The sequence below is a fragment of the Zosterops lateralis genome (assembly GCF_965231275.1).
Source record: "Zosterops lateralis genome assembly, chromosome: 21".
NCBI classification, from domain to species: Eukaryota; Metazoa; Chordata; class Aves; order Passeriformes; family Zosteropidae; genus Zosterops; species Zosterops lateralis.
The window spans coordinates 8619191-8640700 of record NC_139781.1 but is presented as its reverse complement, the minus strand read 5'-3'; the positions used below and the strand labels follow the sequence as shown (position 1 = coordinate 8640700).

Here is a 21510-nt window from a genome sequence, read left to right as displayed (position 1 = left end):
GGTTTTTTGTGTGTGGTTTTATTTTGGGGTTTTTTGTTGGTTTGTTGTTGTTGTTGTTGTTGTTGTCTGGGTTTTTTGGGCCTTTTGGGTTTTTTTCTGTTTCCCCTCTTGCACCAAGCATATCCTTGCAGGGACTCTCTGTCAGTGGCCCTGTGTGTGTTTCCTGTCCCTCCCTGTGTCGCTGCCACCCCACAGGGGACACAGGGACTGGTCCTGCTGCTCCCACACCTCCCCTGGCCCCAGTGCTGCTGCTGCCTCAACAAAGCTGGCCAGGAAATGTCGTTTTTTTGGTTTTTTTCCCAGCTACAGAAACATTTTGTTCCCATTCTGTGCTTGAGCCAAATGGGGTTTTCTTGAGAGCATTTTTTTTTTCTTTTTCTAAACAAAGGGATAAGTAACCAAACACGTCTGCAATGAGCTGATTGAAACAGCCAAAGCTCAGGACTTGGTGAGGACTTTGGAAAGTGAAAAATACATTTTTCTGACCCAAAATGAAGTTCATGACTCAAAGCCAGGCCATGCACACTCAGGACACCACCAGGCTGCAGGCAGGGCTGGGATGGTGCTTTATTTCTCTGGAAAGTCCATCCCCAGCAGAAGTCACTCCCACAGATGGTTTCTGTTCTGATAACGTGCCATTTTTTTCCAAGGAAAAATATTTTTATCTGAGAGCTCTCCACCCTGTTTGCCCACAGAGTGACAACGTTAATTTGGATTTCCATCCCCAGGGGACTGGGGGGTGTGTGGGCAGGGAAGTCAGGCACACAGATATTCCCAGCCCTGCAGATTTCCTGGGAATTCAGGCAGCAATTCTGCTGTCCCTGGGGGGGATGTGGGGCTGGGGTGAGCTCTGTGCCCTGGGAAATGATGGGTTTGATCCTGTCCATGGCTCAGGGAGCACATCCTGTGTGTGGCCAGCACCTTGACTGTCCTGGAGGGCAGAAATGTCACCAAGGCAGGCTGGACATCAATTAAATCAGCCTGGACATCAATTAAATCAGCCTGGACATCAATTAAATCACAGCTGAGTTCAGGGGCAGGGGTTTATCACAAAGAACTGAAAGGCAATGTCCTCCCTCCTCCTTCCACCTCTCCAGGGGCTGAGATGTCCAGGGCACTGTCCATCCAGGACACGGAGCACTGTCCATCCAGGACATGGGGCACTGTCCATCCAGGACACAGAGCAGTGTCCATCCAGGACATGGAGCACTGTCCATCCAGGACACGGGGCAGTGTCCATCCAGGACACAGAGCACTGTCCATCCAGGACATGGGGCACTGTCCATCCAGGACACAGCACTGTCCATCCAGGACATGGGGCACTGTCCATCCAGGACACGGAGCACTGTCCATCCAGGACACAGAGCACTGTCCATCCAGGACACGGGGCACTGTCCATCCAGGACATGGGGCACTGTCCATCCAGGACACAGAGCACTGTCCATCCAGGACATGGAGCACTGTCCATCCAGGACATGGAGCACTGTCCATCCAGGACACGGAGCACTGTCCATCCAGGACATGGAGCACTGTCCATCCAGGACACAGGGCACTGTCCATCCAGGACACGGAGCACTGTCCATCCAGGACACAGCACTGTCCATCCAGGACACAGAGCACTGTCCATCCAGGACACGGAGCACTGTCCATCCAGGACACGGAGCACTGTCCATCCAGGACATGGGGCACTGTCCATCCAGGACATGGGGCACTGTCCATCCAGGACACAGCACTGTCCATCCAGGACATGGGGCACTGTCCATCCAGGACACGGAGCACTGTCCATCCAGGATGTGGAGCACTGTCCATCCAGGATGTGGAGCACTGTCCATCCAGGACATCGGGCACTGTCCATCCAGGACATGGGGCACTGTCCATCCAGGACATGGGGACACGGATGGGATGTGCCAACCCCCTGGCCCTAAAGGCACTGGAAATAAGATCACCAACACAGAGAATAAATTCAATCAATTCAACCCCTTGTTTTTTCCTCCTTTCTTCTCTTTCCCCAGGCAAAGCTCAGCTCTGGGAGGCCACAGCAGCTCAGCCGTGAGATTGGGGGTTCCAGCTCTCTCCAACTGCTTTGGGATCCATCTGGGAGAACAATTCTGCACAACAGGAGCTGCCAGGATTGTTTGTGTGGAGCTGAAGTAATCCTCTGCCAGAAAGGATGGGAGATACTCCAAAAGGTGTTTGGGGATTTTCTGGGATCACTCAGGTCCCACAGACTCCCCTGCCTTGTTCCTACAAAGAGCATATTCCATATCCTGGAATTCCAAATTCCTGCAGGTTACTGCAGGCTCCACTTCCTCATATTTGGGATTATTTTTATTTAGTTATGGTCACACTGCTACAACTTCTGGGTGCTCTGCAAAGCCCAAAGTGCCTCGTTTGGATGGGAAATAATGACCTTTTTCTCCTGCTCCCCTGAGCACAGCGAGACTGATATTTGTTCATATCGGTAAAAAGCTCCTCGGATGGAATATCTGCCATGGAAAAATGAGCTGGGTTATTATGGAGAGGTTCTAGGCCAGTCAGAAAATGGTTTTTTCCCATCTGTGCTGTGCCAGGGAAGTCTCCAGGCACACAGAGGTGCTCAGGAACAAACTGTGCCCTTCTCATAACTTTTATTTTGCATATTATGCGGGAGAAAATAAAGTGTTATAAACACAGAATTGCTTGACCAGGTTCTAATATTGAATTCTTTGTGAAACCACACACTGGATGGAGGCATTTAATCTCAATTAAAAGATCAATTAAGTTTATCAACAGATAAAAGATTATCTGGGGCATTGCACAAATACAGCACAATTTATTACCAGCTGGTAAGTGACCTCTAATGAATTTTTAAACACTTCCCCATAAATTACAAATAAACCACAGTCCTATTATTGTGTCAGAGTTTTGATTCCCCAGTTAAACTCCTATGGGATCAATTTTTACTATTATTTAGAGTTATTTAGGATTCCTTTACCGTATAACCTATATTTGGGGAAAGTTGCACGTTCTAAAAATTAATTTTAGGCGCAGAAAATTCATTTGACACGATCTATATGAAGATCATGTTGAGAAAAGGATTTGTGATTTAACACTGTGCATGAAAAATGAGGCTTCTTGTTCCTAATCCTGAGGATATCAGAGGGCTGTGTTCAATTTCTCGTTGAATTTGGGACAATTCCACAAATTGTATCAATCCTGACCTTCTGAGGTGCCCATTTTCATCTCCCTTTGCTCCAGTGCATGGCAGGGAAGTGCCCAGAGCTTTAAGCCATTAAGGATTTAAATTTTGGACTAAAACTGAGGTGTGAAAAGGCCCTGAGAACAGTTCAGTGTCACTAAATCCCCTCATCTCCATCCAGTAAAAGTCTGATGCACCTGCTGGTTCTGTCCTTCCTTTTGCAAAAAAACTGAGCAAAAAGAAAAAAAAAAAAAGAAAAAAAAATTATAACCAACCCCATCCGTGAGCCACAAAAAACTGAGAATGCTTTAGTGTAAAACTCTGTGAGTTCTGTAACAGCAGTGGCTCACCTGTTGGGATTGGGATTATTGGAATTATTTGGGTTATTTGGATTATTTTGAATATTTTGAATATTTTGAATATTTTGATTATTTTGATTATTTTGAATATTTTGATTATTTGGATTATTTGGATTATTTGGATTTTTTAAATATTTTTTATTATTTGGATTATTTTGATTATTGTGATTATTGGGATTATTCATATTATTGGGATTATTATCTGTGGGAGCAACCATGGAGCTTCCACTCCTCTCTCATTCTCAGTGTTTTTACATTAAAAGCCATTAAATCTGATCCATTCTGTGCACTGAAATAGCACAGAAAGATCTCCCTACTGGTCACCTCAGCACTGTCTGCACTCCCACAAATGTCCCTCTCATGCCTTGGGACATCTCCTGTCACTGCTGTGCTGGCCCAGGGAGCTGCAGGAGCAGAACTGTGATTTCCAGGAAAAAGGAGGAACATCCCAGTGGATGGAGAGATCCCTGGTGAAATCCTGAGCCAGGACTGGGATTTCCAGGGTGGAAGGAAAAGGAGGAATATCCCAGTGGCTGGAACACCCATCCCTGCTGAAATCAGGCAGGAAAGGCTCCCTGTGTGTCTGGAGTTTTCTGCACCCCTGGAGATGATGCCCAGGGTGGGATCAGCTGTGTGATATCAATAATATCACTGAAATATCCCATGAAAACAAGGGATTTTCTCCATATCCCAGGAGCAAGGGAGGGTGGAGGTGACACTGTCCCAGCAGGACCTTGAGCAGCAGGAAAAGAACCCAAAATGCTGAATAGAGATGGGAAGAGGGCACAGAGAGTGGCTGTGGCAGGACAGAGCCTGTTCCCAGGTGTGTCTCCAGCCCAGGGGGAGATGTCACCTCTGTGCCCCAGAGCTGGGAAAAAATGTCATCACCTGATGGGTGGGGAGCTCCAGCTCTGCTGTTGTCTGGAGTTTTCTGCACCCCTGGAGATGATGCCCAGGGTGGGATCAGCTGTGTGATATCAATAATATCACTGAAATATCCTATGAAAACAAGGGATTTTCTCTGTGTCCCAGGGAAGCACAGCAGAGCAAGGAGGGTGGAGGTGACATTGTCCCAGCAGGACATTGAGAGCAGCAAGAAAAGAACCCAAAATGCTGAATAGAGATGGGAAAGGGGCACAGAGAGTGGCTGTGGCAGGACAGAGCCTGTTCCCAGGTGTGTCCCCATCCCTGTGTCCCCAACCTGGGGGGAAATGTCACCTCTGTGCCCCAGAGATGGGAAAAATTGTCCCCACCTGATGCTCCTGACCCCTGGCTCTGCTGTTGTCTGGAGTTTTCTGGAGATGATGCCCAGGGTGGGATCAGCTGTGTGATATCAATAATATCACTGAAATATCCCATGAAAACAAGGGATTTTCTCCCTGCCCCAGGAGCAAGGGAAGCACAGCAGAGCAAGGAGGGTGGAGGTGACACTGTCCCAGCAGGACACTCTGAGCAGCAGGAAAAGACCCCAAAATACTGAATAGAGGGAAGGGGACACAGAGAGTGGCTGTGGCAGGACAGAGGTTGTTCTCAGGTGTGTCCCCATCCCTGTGTCCCCAACCTGGGGGAAATGTCACCTCTGTGCCCCAAAGGTGGGAAAAAGTGTCCCCACCTGATGCCCCCAAGCCCCGGCTCTGCAGGGACAGAACAGCAGGAATCCTTCGCCTCATCTCAGGCAGCAGCAGCAGCAACAGGAAATCCAGGAGCTCTGAGAAATGACAGAGAAGGAAAGAGAAAGAGAGAGAGAGAGAGAGAGAGAGAGAGAGGAGTCCCCTCGACTCGGCTCTGCTGGTGACGTCTCTCCTTCCTCCTTTTTTTTTTTTTTTTTTTTTTTTTCCTGTCCCTATAAAGAATCTCGGGCTCGCATCAAAGTTCCTGCCACAGCTCAGGGCAGGGAGAAAAGGGGACAGGGACAATCCAGGGCTCCAGCCATGCCCCAGCCCAGGTGTCCCCGGGCAGGTAAAGCCAGGTGAGCTCTGGGGCAGCTCCTCTGTCTGTCTGTCTGTCCTTCCCTTCCTGCACCTGCACAAATCCATCTCCAAAGAGGCTCAAACTCCGATTGCAGGAAAACTTTTTTTTTTTTTGCCAAACTTTTCCTGCTTTTTATTTTTTTTTTTTTTTTAATTTTATTTTATTTTTTTTGCTTCATTTTCTCATCCTCCCCTTTTGAGTGACTCTGCACCAAGCCAGGAGAGCTGGGGAGGGTTTTAATCCTTCCCCAGACAACAAGGATTGAAGAAAGAAGGAATAAAAGGATTGTGGAAAGAACATAAGGAAAAAAACCTAAAAAAACTCGGGAAGAAAGGGAAAGCAAACAAAACCCGCAGCCCCGGGATGTGAACGGAAAAGAACAATTTAACTGAGATCAACAAGTGGAGAAAACTCCTTTTGCCTTTCCCTCTGTGACTCCGGCTTTTCCCAAAAACTTCTGTCAGCGAGGGAAAAACTTCTCCAGGAATAGAAAAAAATAAAGAAAAAAAACTTCTCCAGGAATATAAAAAATAAAGAAAAAAACTTCTCCAGGAATAGAAAAAATAAAGAAAAAAACTTCTCCAGGGATAGAAAAAAAATAAAGAAAAAAACTTCTCCAGGAATAGAAAAAAAATAAAGAAAAAGCTTTTCCAGACTTGGGACATCACACCAGGACCAACCCAGTGATGCTGCCCCAGCCCTGGACCTTCCTGGCCCTTTGTGCCCTTCAGGGGCTGCTGCTGCAAGGTAAGAGCTGCTTGTGTTATCCCATCTCATCCCTGGGGAAAATGCTCCAAAAATGCTTTTTTTTTTTGGTGTTTTTACACCTTTTTTTGTGCTTCTTGGTGTGACCCAGCTGAGAGCCCCAGTGGTCTGTCCCCAAGGGTTCATATTAAATCTGATATTGGGAAATAAAGGGGGAAAAAAATTAAATCTCCTTGAAGGTGCTGCAAGTCAAGGGTCAGATTTTAACTGTTTATTAAATCTGATTTTGGGAAATAAAAGGGAAAAAAATTAAAAATCTCCTCGAAGGCGATGCACGTCAAAGTCAGGTTTTAACTGGTGTTTATTAAATCTGATTTTGGGAAATAAAAAGGGAAAATAAAAATAAATCTCCTCCAAGGTGCTGCATGTCAAAGTCAGGTTTTAAAGGGTGGTTTTCCCCTTCTTGGTTAAAAATAGCAGCTTGTGAGTGTTCACTAATTTGTGACTTTTATTTTTATTTTTTTCCCCCTGGTTGTGTTGTGATCACTTGGGGCAGAGCTGAGGCTTTGGAAGGAGGAGCTGGCTGGGCTGTCCTGGGGCAAATTCTCTTTGATAATTCAATTTTTATTTACGTGATGCTCCTTCACTGCCTTCCCCTCCTCATCCCAGCTCCAGGTTAGATCCCCCTGCTGTCCAAAAATTAATTTTTCTGTGCAGAAAACTCCTCTGTGCCTCCAAGATTTATTCCCAATTTTTTTTTTGGTGTTATCAGAAAAGCCAAGAGGCAGGTTAATGAGATTTGAGAGAGTTTTCCCATCTGCTGTATGACTTTTCATTATCTCATTAAGAGTGAGGATTTTTTTTGCTGGATTTACTGAGCTGTTCATTCGTGATGCTGAAAATCGTGAAAGGGAGATGGGCTGTTGTTTATTGGGGGATTCCTTCTGACAGAAAGGAGTTTTTATTTTTTATTTTAATATTTTTGGGGTTTTTTTGGGTAGTTGGTGGATTGCTGTTGTTCTTCAGCACATTATATATATATATATTAAAAATATCATAATTAATATATATTAATATATTAATATGTATTATATTTTATATTTTATATAATATACTATATATTATAGATCATATTATATTATAATAGATGTACATAAAATATTATATATCATATTATAATATATATGTATATATAATATTATATATTATATGTATATATATAATACAATATAATATGGTATGATATGATATAATATGGTATAATATAATATAATATAATATAATATAATATAATATAATATAATATAATATAATATAATATATATTATATATTATATGTTATATATACTATACTATACTATACTATTATATAATATATATAATATGTTGCATATATAATATATAATATAATATAATATAATATAATATAATATAATATAATATAATGTAATATATATTATATGTAATATATATACTATACTATACTATTATATAATATATATGATATATATTATATGTTACATATATATAATATAATATAATATAATATAATATAATATAATATAATATTGTATTATATATAATAGTATAGTATAGTATATATAATATATAACATATATACTATAATACATAATATATAATATAAATATATTATATTATATTATATTATATTATATTATATTATATTACATTATAATCTTTTCATAGTTAAGAGGAATAGCTCCTGGAGCATCACTGCCCTCAATTCCCTTGGATTCACTCAGGGATTTAATCCATTCCTTTCTGCAGAAAGAGCCTGACTGGCAGGCACAAACCCCTGGGGGGACTTCACACCTTCACCACAATTACCTGCAGAATAAATAAATAAATATCTGAACTTGGGGTTAATGCTCCAAAGGGCTGGTCCAGCTTTTCCAGGAAAACTGAAACAGCAAAAGTGGCAGGTGGTGAGGAGCCCCTGGAGCAGAAATCCTCAGAGTCCCCAGGGAATTTGTCCTGTGCTGGTGCAGCCCTGGGACCATTCCCAAGGTGTTCTCCAGTTGGTGACAAGTGCAGGAGCAGCTCTGGGAGCTCTCAACAGGCTGGAAAAGCTGCCCAAAATCCAATGTGTGGATTTCAGGGCCATAAATCCCCCGCAGGATCTCGTGGATCATAACCAGGGGTTGGGAGATGGGAGAGAAAACGTGGTGTGCCCAAGTGTTCCTGAGGCTGCAGGTGGAAAAGCCAGGCCCACATTTCAGCCTGCTCAGCTCCTTGCTCGCTATTATTTCCTCATAATTTTGGCCCTGATAATCTTAGAGTTTGGTCCAGATTCCTTTTGCTGTCAGTCCCAGAGGGGACAAGGAGAAGGCAAAATCTGCATCCTGTGATGAGGGAGGAGTGCAGGAACATCCCTGTGCCCAAAGGCAAAATCTGCATCCTGTGATGATGGAGGAGGGCAGGAACATCCCTGTGCCCAAAGGCAAAGGCTGGGAAGGGATTTAGGGCTGCACTTTTGGTGTCAGGAGCTTGGTTCAGATTTAGGGAGAGATGAAACACCAGCACAGCCTCGGGGTGCCCTCACTGGGCTGGAAACCAGAGGGAGAGTCAGAGCAAGGCCAAGGATTTGGGACAGTCTTGGTGTTAATGAGGAATTGACTCCTCACCACTTTGTCTTCAAAGTTCCCTCTCTGCTGGACCTCCCCAAGCCTGGGTTTATCCCTCAGCTGGAGTTTGGCATCTCTGTGGCCAAGGTTAGGCAGGGCTGGGCTGAGGAGGCTGATTCTGATTCCAATCCAAACAATTCCATCTGCAGTGCAGAGAGAAGGGAAATCCTACGACTGTGGAACCTGCTCAGTACCAAGGTGTTCACTCCTCAGCCACTTTCCCCTCCAAGTTCATCTCCAGCAATGAAACCGATGGAATTCTGCCCATTACATTTATCCAGGTCTCATTTGCAGAATTCCTGACTTATTTCAGCAGGGGGAAGAGACCACACAAACACAAAATCCCAGTGATTTCCCACCTTGCTCTAAAACACATTTTTAAATTTCCCCATTTAGCTCCATGAGCGTCATTAAATTTCCACTTTCCTTTTGCTCATTGCTCAGTTTATTCTCCACTCCTCAGAGCAATTGGTTGGGGTCTTGCTGCTCAGAAATCACCAGTGATGTAATAATATGGGTATAATAATTACCACTGATGTAATAATATGGGTATAATAATTACCATTGATGTAATAATTTGGGTATAATAATTATCGATGATGTAATAATATGAGTGTAATAATTATCACTGATGTAATAATATGGGTATAATAATTACCAGTGATGTAATAATATGGGTATAATAATTCCCACTGATGTAATAATATGGGTATAATAATTACCAGTGATGTAATAATATGGGTATAATAATTATCATTGATGTAATAATAGTGGGGTAATAATAATGGGGTAATAATGATGGTGCAGGTTTTAGGTGCAGGTTTTATTTACGGAGTGGGATGGTTCAAAATCAGCCCTGAGAAAAACAATCTGCAAATAAATTCTTCCACTTTAAATTGTGCATGAAAAATTCAGTGTCTCATTCAGAGAATTCCTGACTTATTTGGTGCTTTCACCAGGAGGAAGAGACCAAACAAACACAAAATCCCAGTGATTTCCCACCTTGCTCTAAAACACATTTTTAAATTTCCCCATTTAGCTCCTTGAGCGTCATTAAATTTCCACTTTCCTTTTGCTCATTGCTCAGTTTATTCTCCACTCCTCAGAGCAATTGGTTGGGGTCTTGATGCTCAGAAATCACCAGTGATGTAATAATATGGGTATAATAATTATCACTGATGTAATAATATGGGTATAATAATTACCATTGATGTAATAATTTGGGTATAATAATTATCGATGATGTAATAATATGAGTGTAATAATTATCACTGATGTAATAATATGGGTATAATAATCACCATTGATGTAATAATATGAGTATAATAATTCCCACTGATGTAATAATATGGGTATAATAATTACCAGTGATGTAATAATATGGGTATAATAATTATCATTGATGTAATAATAGTGGGGTCATAATAATGGGGTAATAATGATGGTGCAGGTTTTAGGTGCAGGTTTTATTTACGGAGTGGGATGGTTCAAAATCAGCCCTGAGAAAAACAATCTGCAAATAAATTCTTCCACTTTAAATTGTGCATGAAAAATTCAGTGTCTCATTCAGAGAATTCCTGACTTATTTGGTGCTTTCACCAGGAGGAAGAGACCAAACAAACACAAAATCCCAGTGATTTCCCACCTTGCTCTAAAACACATTTTTAAATTTCCCCATTTAGCTCCTTGAGCGTCATTAAATTTCCACTTTCCTTTTGCTCATTGCTCAGTTTATTCTCCACTCCTCAGAGCAATTGGTTGGGGTCTTGATGCTCAGAAATCACCAGTGATGTAATAATATGGGTATAATAATTACCAGTGATGTAATAATATGGGTATAATAATTACCATTGATGTAATAATATGGGTATAATAATTACCACTGATGTAATAATATGGGTATAATAATTATCACTGATGTAATAATATGGGTATAATAATTACCACTGATGTAATAATAATAACTGGCTGCCCAAAATTCCTAAAAAATAAGTGTATGATAAAGAACTGAACTCTCTATTAGGCTTTTCTTTTTAAAGCCACAGAGGAAAAATTAGAAGGTGCCAAAATGATGTTTTGGTTTAGTGCAAATTTAGGAGGAAACTTCCAAATGGGGATTTTTTTTCAGGAGGGCAAATTTAAATTCACCCCCAGCCAGTTTGGGAAAAGAATTTTTTTCATAGAAAAGTGGGAAAAAACCCCTATTTATTTACCAAACAAACTGTTTACAAACATAAGAAATGAATAACGTGAAACAATAAAACTTTTCGCTGCTCCGAAGAGAGATGGCAAAACTGAGAGAGTTAAAACTCAGTTTTTTTAGTCTTTTATTAATTTAAATTTATTAATTATTTATTATTTATTAATTTAAAAATTTTAATTTAAAATTAAAATAATATTTTTAAATTTTAAAATAATTAAATAAATTAAAATTTTAATTTATTTAATTTAAAAATTTTTATTGTTTAATTAATAAAATTTAGTATTTTATTAATCCCAGTCCCTTCGGTGCTGGAAAATGCTGAGTTTTAGGCCCTGGTTGGCCACAGGTGCAGCTCCTGATGCTCCTCTGGGTTTTAATCTGGGACAGATTTAAACAGTCTCAAGAAAAAGGAAAAAAAAAAAAACAATTTAGGAATTTTTTTGCCCCAGTTAGCTGGACTAATTTAAAGAAAAAAAATAAAATAAAAAATAAAATAAAATAAAATAAAATAAATAATAATAATAATAATAATAATAATAATAATAATAAACCTTTGACTGCTGTCAAATGTAAAAATTTGATGAACACACAGCCCAAAGATGAAGAAAAAAGTGCAAAGGAGTGAATAGTTTTTTTAAAAAAAATTATTTTTTTGCTCACTTTTAGAACTAGTCTTAAAGGTAGAGAACACACAGAATTATATACATATATATTATATACATATATTATATACAAGATTATACATATAATATATAATATATGTATATAATATACATATATAATATACATATATTATATACATTATATACATATATTATATACAAGAATTATAATCACTCCAGGAAAAATGGACAGGGAGAAATCTGGGAATTATTTTTGGATGGGGAGTGAGTAAGTGATGGATTTACTCATCCCCAAGTCCTTGGATTAGTCTGACTTTGCAGCACATACTTTTTGTCCCCACTACATCCTTTTCCTGGATGTCTCCTAAATTCCCCTCAGGGCTCAGGATTCTTTGAATTTTTACATTAAGAGGAGCCAAAAGAGGAATTTCCCAGCCTTTCCACACCAGGGCTCTGCACTGTCTCTCTCTTCTCTATCCCCAAAATTAATTTTTGCTTTTATATAATTCTTCCTGGTGCAGAAATTTCTGAAAAAAAAAAAAAAACCCAAACCCCCCCCCCAAAAAAAAACCCAAAAAACCCCAAAAAAACACAAAAAAAATTAAAAAAAAAAAAAACCAACCACCCAAAGTGAGATTACTTGAGACTCTGCATCTGAATCTCTTGTTTTCTTCTGCACTGAATTTTTATAAAAAATAATTTTTGCAAGTCTCTCCAGTATCAGGAAGAGCAGGAGGGGGTCACATCTCATATTTGGGAACAGAGATTTTGGTTTAACTCTAAATCAGGAAACTTTTAGCACTGAATCTTTGACTGAGCAGCAAAATAAAGAACCTGCAAATAAATTATGGCAGCCTGAAAAAAAAAAAATCCACTTTTCCTTTGTGCCCTGCAAGGGAATGGCCAAAACACAAGGCCCTCAAAGGTTCAAAATTTGGGTTTTCAGCAAAAAAAAACCCCAAAGTGAGGCCCAGAATGTAAAGGAAATATATGGACCAGCTTTCTATTTTCAGATCACTTTGCCTTTGTCCTCTTCATTTCCACGTAGGTTTCCTTAGACCTTCCTGTGTTTTTTCTGAGCTGTGGGAACTTGATTGCCAAGGAAGTGGAGAGGGGAGATTTCAACCCTTGCTGGGATTGTTCTTGATTTGAGGGTCAAGGAAGCCTGACCCTGCCATTACCTGTTCCATTTTTTTATAAAAATCACTGCAAATCTAAAGCAAAAAAAAAAAAAAAAAAAAAAAAAAAGTTTGTTTCCAGCTCAGAAATTGCTCACCTGGAATTTTATTTTTTTTTTTTTTTTCATGGATACATCAGGAAAAGCAGCAACCACCTCAAAGCTGCTTTTCCCACTCCTCTGCAGCCCTGAGGAAAATGGGATTTCTCCCAGGGATATTCCACAAACACAGAAACAGCTGAGCTGGTGAGGTGTTCATCCTGTTTTTGCTCCTCCATCCAGAGCTCATTCAGTGAAATCAGGGCTGGGTACATTTATTTAGGAGTTAAAACAATTTCCTTCCCAGTTCCCAGGAGCTGCAGTGGGGATGTGAGTGCCCAGAATCTCCTCCTCAATTCCTCACTGAAAAGGGATCAATTTTAAACCTTTTTAGCAATAGGGATCACCCTGAGCCTGGATTTCCCCAATTTCAGACCTTTAATGTGCAGAATGTTCCTCAAGAGCTGTAAAAGGTGATTTTTCCCCTCTGCAGATGTGAGTGTGGGATTGTCCAGAATTTCCTCCTCAATTCTTCATAGCTACTGAAAAGGGATCACTTTTAAATATTTTTAGCAATAGGGATCACCCTGAGCCTGGATTTCCCCAATTTTTGGGCTGGGTAGTGCAAGGGTCAGTATTTCAGACCTTTAATGTGCAGGCACCTCCTACCAGCCTTTTCTGAGCCCAGATCTCTTTCCCAGCTCTATTTCTGACCCCAGATCTCTTTCCCCAGCCCTTTCTGAGACCAGATCTCTTTTCCCAGTTTTGTTTTGTGGCCAGATCTCTTTTCTCAGCTCTATTTTGACCCCAGATTTCTTTCCCAACTCTATTTCTGACCCCAGATCTCTTTCCCCATCTCTATTTCTGACCCCAGATCTCTTTCCCATCTCTATTTTAACCCCAGATTTCTTTCCCATCCCTTTCTGGCCCTGGCTGAGGCAGGGCAGTGGTGTCAGCTCTCTCTCCACTCCTTCTCTGTTTGGAAGGACTTTATTACAATTAAAAGCTGATTCAAATCAATGCAAACAATGACATCAGCCTGAAGACCTTTCAAACACAATTATTTAAGCTGTTCCACGGTGTGGAGCAGAGAGAATCAGGTCTAGCCACATTTATTTTTATTTTTTTCCTCTGCAAATGGATCCAGTCTGGGTTATTTTCATGTTTGTGCTCTCAGGACAAGCTTTGCCTGTGGCTCACTCAGGTTTGAGGCTGTGCTTGGCTGAAGACAATGGTCAATCTTTGAATTGTCCATTGTGTGGCTGAGAACATTTATTTTTCTTCTGGGTGTTTACACCTTTTGTGGTGGAATCTGAAGGGGGGAAAAAAGGCAGAAAGGTGCTCGTTTTATAAAAGGAGAGATCTTATTGATCTTGCTGGAAAATCTTATTTTTACTTCACGGTGAGAAAGCAACACTTGCTTTCAAGTATTTGAGTCTTTGCAGCCTGATTCTCACACTGTTTGATGTAAATTATGTGTATTTTTTAGAAATTTATCTGTGTGTTTTGCATAGTTCTTCTCTGAGAAGAGAATTTGACTGATGGTCACAGTGACCAATGGAATCAGGAGGTTGTGACTTTCTTGGGCCAATCCTGGTCTTCTGTATAAATATATTAATATGTTAAATATATATATAAGTTAATATATATATTGTATATTATATATTATATATTATATATTATATATTATATATTATATAATATTATATATGATATATATGATATATTATATATTATATATTATATATTATATATTATATATTATATTATATATATATTATATATATATAAGTTAATAGAGTAAAAATATTCTTTATTTGTCTTCTGTGAGGGGCCACAACTCCTCACATTTATTTTGCCTGCACAAATCCCCTTTGGCTCTCTCTGGTGAGTTTCTGGCAGAAGGACAAAAAGAAGAGGAAAGGAATTTTATTTTTATTTTTTTTTTCTGGGTATAAATCTCACTTTTCATTTGCCAAATCTGTCCGGCACTCGGGAGAAATTGAGGGCAGTAGAGATGAAAATTCTGTGCTCAGAGTGAGATCAGTGGAGGAGCTGAAGCTGAGCTGGTTTTGATTTCCATGGAGGATTGTTGGCACAGCTGCTCTTCAAGGCCATTCGCCCTTCCACTCTACAATATCTTTGTACTTGAAAATTAATGTGGGCTTTGAAATATCACCTGGATTTGTGCTCCTGGCTCTGAGCAGTGCAGCTTTGAGCTTCTCCCTCTCTGCCCACCTGTGCCAAGGGGGATCTTACTGCACACTCTGTGCAAGGAAAACACCAAAAACTTTTGTGCATTGACTCTGGGACTGCTGTTACAGCTTCTGGATATTTCTCATGGAGTGGGAACTCCTTCATTTTGCATCCTTGGAATGCCAGGGATAGATAATATTGATATGTCACACTCTGTGCAAGGAAAACACCAAAAACTTTTGTGCAGCGACTCTGGGATTGCTGTTACAGCTTCTGGATATTTCTCATGGAGTGGGAACTCCTTCATTTTGCATCCTTGGAATGCCAGGGATAGATAATATTGATATATCAGTGGTTTGGGCATCCTTGGAATGCCAGGGATAGATAATATTGATATATCACACTCAGTGCAAGGGAAACACCAAAAACTTTTGTGCAGCCACTCTGGGATTGCTGTTACAGCTTCTGGATATTTCTCATGGAGTGGGAATTCCTTTATTTTGCATCCTTGGAATGCCAGGGATAGATAATAGTGATATATCAGTGGTGTGGTTAAAGATAAACACCTCACCTGGATCAATCATCAAGTTAAAACCTTGCAGAGCTTTTTTTTTTTTTTTTTTTTTTTTTTTTTTTTGGAGCTGCTGATTCTTTAATTCCCAGGCTGGTGTCAGCAGAAATCTCCTTCAACTCAGAGCTGAGTTCAAACCAGGCTTAAAGAGAGAGAGGAGAGCTCAAAGCAGCCCAACTTTGTGATCTTTCCTGTTATAAATTCTTTGGCTTATCTGAGCTCTGGCCTTGCCATCTGCTGGTAGTGAAAACTGGGGCGTGGAGGGATGTCAGGACAGTATCTCACACTCTCACCTTCTGCAGTGGAGATGATAAAGGAACCCTCAGCACAGAGGGACTGAGAGGAAATTCTAAGCATTGAGGAACTGAGAGGAATTCTCAGCATCCATAGGGTAAAGGTCTCCTTCATGCTTTTCAGTTTATGGGTTGATGTTCCTATAGGGTGCATTGTGCTGCCAGCCTTTGAAAGGCTGTTTTGGTTCCATATTGTTCAGGGTTAAATGGTAGGAAAAGAGAAATTGCTGCCACCACAACATTCCCTGATGGGTCTATTCATTATTGATCCCCAGAGGAAATGGAGAGTTCCCCTGGACAATGGGCAGATATTCAAACATGCATTAACTGTGCAGCTCATTGGGGCTGTGTTTCCTGTGCGTTCTCAGGAGCACAAATTGAGGCATTGCTGGGTTTGATCTCTTCCTCTGCCCTGAGCTGCTGCCTCGATAGACATTCTGGGGGACAGGCAGCCCCTCTGAGCCACAGAAACAGAGAATCACAGAACCACAGAAACAGAGAATCACAGAACCACAGGGTGACACAACCACAGAACTACAGAGTCACAGAATTACAGAACCACAGAATCACAAAATCACAGAACTACAGAGTCACAGAATCGCAGAATTATAGTCACAGAGCCACAGTCACAGAATCACAGAGTTGCAGAATTACAGAACCACAGAGTCACAGTCACAGAACCACAAAATCACAGAATTACAGAGTCACAGAATCACAGAGTTGCAGAATTACAGAGTTGCAGAATTACAGAACCACAGAGTCACAGTCACAGAATCACAAAATCACAGAATTACAGAACTGCAAAATCACAGAATCACAGAGCTATGGAATTGCAGAATCACAGTCACAGAATTATAGAACTAATCACAGAATCATAGAACCACAAAATCACAGAATTACAGATCCAATCACAGAATCACAGAACTGCAGACTCACAGAGCTACAGAATTGCATAATCACAGTCACAGAATTACAGAATCACAGTCACAGAATTACAGAACCAATCACAGAATCACAGAGTCACAAAGTCACAAAGTCACAGTCACAGAATCACAAAATCATAGAAGCACAGAGTCACAGAGTTACAGAATCACAGAACTGCAGAATCACAGAACTGCAGAATCACAGAGCTGCAGAACTGCAGAATCACAGTCACAGAATTATAGAACCAATCACAGAATCACAGAACCACAGTCACAGAACTGCAGAATCACAGAATCACAGAGCTACAGAATTGCAGAATCACAGTCACAGAACTGCAGAATCACAGAATCACAAAATCACAATACCACGGAGTCACAGAGTTACAGAATCACAGTCACAGAAACACAAAATCACAGAACTGCAGAATCACAGAGCTACAGAATTGCAGAATCACAGTCACAGAATCACAGAACCAATCACAGAACCAATCACAGAATCACAGAGTCACATTTCATTGGAAAGTGTTTTGTTTTTCCCAAGCAGCAGAACTTTGGGTATTTACTTTAAGAACACATTTTTGTGTCCAGGAGGCATGAAATTTTTAGGAGGAGAGGACAAAGGGTGCTCAGGAGGGTCAGGGCTGGGATTAGGGGCAGTGCCAGGGCTGGGTGGGTTTATCCAGGATTTGTCAGGAATTCCTCACTCAGCCTGGAGCAAAGTTTGTGAAACCAGCCCAGCAAAGCTCCTGAACCCTCAGCGCCTCTTCAGCCACTTGACCAATAATCTGTCCCTTTTTTTTTTTTTAATGTGAAAATGAACAAATTAATGGAGAATCACAAAGTTGATCTGTGCATCCATTGATAGAATTGCAACTCCTTCATCTCCTACACACCAATTCCTCCCTCTGAACACCAAAAATGAGTGTTGACTGGAATATGCTGGCCTGGCCTTTGAATGATGCTGAAAATACATTAAAAAAGCAAAATTCCTGGCTATTATCAGCTTCCAGGACTGTTATTCCCTTTGTCACTGGGGCAATCCGTGTGCTGGGTGAGCTGCAGTGCTCAGGGACAGAATCTCTGTGATCAGGAGCAGCATATTCCCAAGCATGTTGTCTTTGGCATGGGCAGTATTTGATCTGCCAGAGCCAACCTTAATGAAAAATTCCTGAAAAATTCCACATTTCAACAACAACAACGCTCTGCTGGGAATAACAATCTGTGACCTCGTTCAAAGGCAGAAATGGGGCAGGGTAGAAAACAGGGAGATGTTTCTGACTCTTCTATTAAATTTGTTGGATTTGGGGTTGAGTTTTTGGTGCTTTCCTGCCTTTAGGAGTGATCTCAGCACTGTCAGGTTGTGACCCCCCTGTGGGACCCCAAAATGAGGGTTGTGCTGTCAGAGCCATGGGGTTGGTGACACTGAGAGCTCCTCGTGTGGCACAGCAGTCTCAGCTCTCCAAAACAAAGTGAATTTACAGAAATGTTTGCACAGGATGAGGTGTCTCCTTCTGGGACATTGTCCCTGCTGGAGTCCCTTTGACACAGGGCAGGGAAAAAAAAAAAAATCTGTGACCCATCCCAGCAAAGATTAGCCTGGATGGTTTTTCACACATGGTTTCATCTCCTCCTTGCAGCAGACTGGAAAACTGAGGTCAGGCAAATAAAACTGGGGAGAAAAAATAGCCCAAATCCTGAGGAAAGGGGCTGTAAATCAACCACCAACTGCAAAGTGACAGAGCAGGGGAATGCAAGGGATTGATTCACTTTGATTTGCATGAGGTGGGTTCTCATGGGTGGGTTTGCTGCAGGATTTCTGAGCCAACCCATCGTTCCTGCCCTGGAAAAGCTCCTTGTCCAGGTGGGCAGGACAGGCCAGGCAGGGATGGGACAGGACCCCCAGGGACTGGGGACATCCCAACACAGCAAAGACAGGACACCTTGCAGCAAATCCCAAGGGACTGCAGGCTTTATTCATGGACTGTGGGTCACTCAGTGAGGTGGAGAAAGAAATGAGTGAGCTTGTTAAAAAGCAAGGAAAATCTTCTCCTGGATGTGGCCCCTCCACACCCTACACAACCATGGATCCCTTCTCCAGTGTGATTAGCAGGGTGTGATTAGCAGTGTGATCAGCAGTGTGATTAGAAGTGTAATTAGCAGTGTGATCAGCACAGTGTGATAAGCAGTGTGTGGTTAGCAGTGTGATTAGCAGTGTCATTAGCAGTGTCATTAGCACAGTGTGATTAGCAGTGTGATTAGCACAGTGTCAATACGAGTGTGATAGGGCAGTGTAATTAGCAGTGTGATCAGCAGTGTGTGATTAGCACAGTGGCATTAGCAGTGTCATTAGCAGTGTGATTAGCACAGTGTGATTAGCAGTGTGGATTATCAGTGTTGGTTATCAGTGTGATCAGCAGTGTCATTAGCACAGTGTCATTAGCAGTGTGATTAGCAGTGATTAGCAGTGTGATTAGCAGTGTGATTAGCAGTGTGTCATTAGCAGTATGTAATTAGCAGTGTGATTAGCAGTGTGATCAGCAGGGCCATTAGCAGTGTCATTAGCAGTGTGGATTATCAGTGTTGGTTATCAGTGTGATCAGCAGTGTCATTAGCAGTGTCATTAGCAGTGTGATCAGCTATTTGATCAGCAGTTTAATTAGTAGTGTGATCAGCAGTGTGTAATTAGCAGTGTGATCAGCAGTGTGATCAGCAGTGTCATTAGCAGTGTGATTTATCCCCCTCAGCCAAGTCAGTGTCATTCCCTCTCTCCTCCCTGCCCTGCCCTGCCCAGGACAGGCACTGATAACACAGAGATAAGAGCAGCTGTTAATTCCCTGCTGTTCTCCAGCACACACAAACCCCTGGGTGAACACTCAGCCCCTGCGAGGTCCCCCCTTGCCAAAATCCCCCTCCTTGGGATATTTGTGTCATTGGTTTGGTGAGAGCACAGGCAGAAAACATCTGTGCCATGCTCCGAGCTCCTGCCTCATCTCAGCTCTGAAGGATCCAAAAAGAGGGACAGGTCCTTGCCAATCAAAGATTTGCCCAAATATTTACCTCTGCTAAAAACAGTTGAGTTGGATGGAGCCCAAGGTTGGTTCTGATGGGAGATGTCAAACACAATGGACACGGTGAATCAGGGACGGCACATCTGGTTCTGCCCGTGTGCTGGGGGAATAGAAATAGAAATAAAGAGCTGAGTTATTGGTCCTGCAATGAGGCTGCAGCTTCCTGACATCACCTGCAGTGCCAGGAGGGTGCCAGGGAACACTCTGTGGTCCCCCTTGGCACTCACACTACTTTTTTTTTTGGGTGAGGGGGCTCCAAACTGAAGGATCACCACTGTTTTGAGAAGGATTCCAAAACAGGGCAGAGCTGCCAGCACTCAGAACATTTCTCTGGTATTTTATTTCTGGAAGTATCTGATGCAAATGTTCTTTTCCTGGAAAGATTCTTCCCCCTGTCTGCTCCCCCCGCTTTCCTCAGAACTCTGGTGCCAATATTTCTGCTGCAATTTCCTCGCTCCCAGGGGTTTCCTGCTGGAGATTTGCCTCCCCTCTGGCCTGGAGCTGGTGGTCCCTGAATTGTTCTGTGGAAGGAGGGAATGGTCCCAGCACTGCTTGGGATGCTGGGAGGTATTCCTGAGGGATTCCAGCTCGTCCTGCCAGCACTGAGGGGCTCTGGGAGGATGGCTCAGGTATTCCTGGGAGTTTGATCCTTTTTGCTCTGGGAGGATGGCTCAGATACCCCTGGGAGTGTGATCCTCTTTTCTCTGGAAGGTTGGCTCAGATATTCCTGGGAGTTTGATCCTCTTTTCTCTGGGAGGAAGGCTCAGGTATTCCTGGGAGGATGGCTCAGGTATTCCTTGGAAGTGTGATCCTATTTTCTTTGGGAGGATGGCTCCAGTATCCCTGGGAGGGTGATCCTTTTTTCTCAGGGAGGATGGCTCAGGTATCCTTGGGAGTTTGATTCTCTTTCCTCTGGGAGGATGGCTCAGGTATCCCTGAGAATCTCTGATGCTCTTTTCTCTGGGAGTTTGGCTCAGATATTCCTGAGATTGTGATCCTTTTTTCCCTGGGAGGTTGGCTCAGGTATTCCTTGGAGCCTCTGATGGCCTTTTCTCTGGGAAGTTGGCTCAGGTATCCCTGGAAGTGTGATCCTCTTTTCTCTGGGAGGATTGCTCAGGTATTCCTGGGAGTCCCTGATCCTCTTTCCTCTGGGAGGTTGACTCAGGTATCCCTGGGAATGTGATTCTTTTTTCTCTGGGAGAGTGGCTCAGGTATCCCTGGGAATCTCTGATGTTCTTTGTTCTGGGAGGATGGCTCAGGTATCCCTGGGAGTGTGATTCTCTTTCCTCTGGGAGTTTGGCTCAGGTACCTCTGGGAGTCCCTGATGTTCTTTCCTCTGGGAGTTTGGCTCAGGTATTCCTGGGAGTCTGATCCCTTTTTTTCTGGGAGGTTGGCTCCAGTATCCCTGGGAGTATGATCCTGTTTTCCCTTGGAGGATGGCTCAAATATTCCTGAGATTGTGATCCTTTTTTCCCTGGGAGGATGGCTCAGGTATCCCTGGGAATCTCTGATGTTCTTTTCCCTGGGAGGATGGCTCAGGTATCCCTGGGAAGTTGACT

General features: G+C 42.1%; 1 protein-coding gene and 1 long non-coding RNA gene across 2 annotated transcripts in view; one reads left to right on the top strand and one right to left on the bottom strand.

Moving 5' to 3' along the window:
* Window positions 1-5637: 5637 nt before the first annotated feature.
* Window positions 5638-6140, bottom strand: LOC310917761. Its single transcript, XR_014591482.1, has 2 exons — window positions 6053-6140; window positions 5638-6018 (listed from the first exon to the last, which is right to left on the bottom strand). It is a non-coding gene; the product is annotated as an uncharacterized lncRNA (long non-coding RNA).
* Window positions 6141-6151: 11 nt separating this feature from the next.
* Window positions 6152-21510, top strand: part of LOC310917752 (vascular endothelial growth factor receptor kdr-like) — a 129413-nt gene continuing 114054 nt past the window's right edge. Inside the window, exon 1 of the mRNA XM_083876262.1 lies at window positions 6152-6255. Within this exon, the coding sequence (XP_083732388.1) occupies window positions 6195-6255 (61 nt within the window). The 5' untranslated portion in view covers window positions 6152-6194. The remainder of the gene's footprint in view (window positions 6256-21510) is intronic.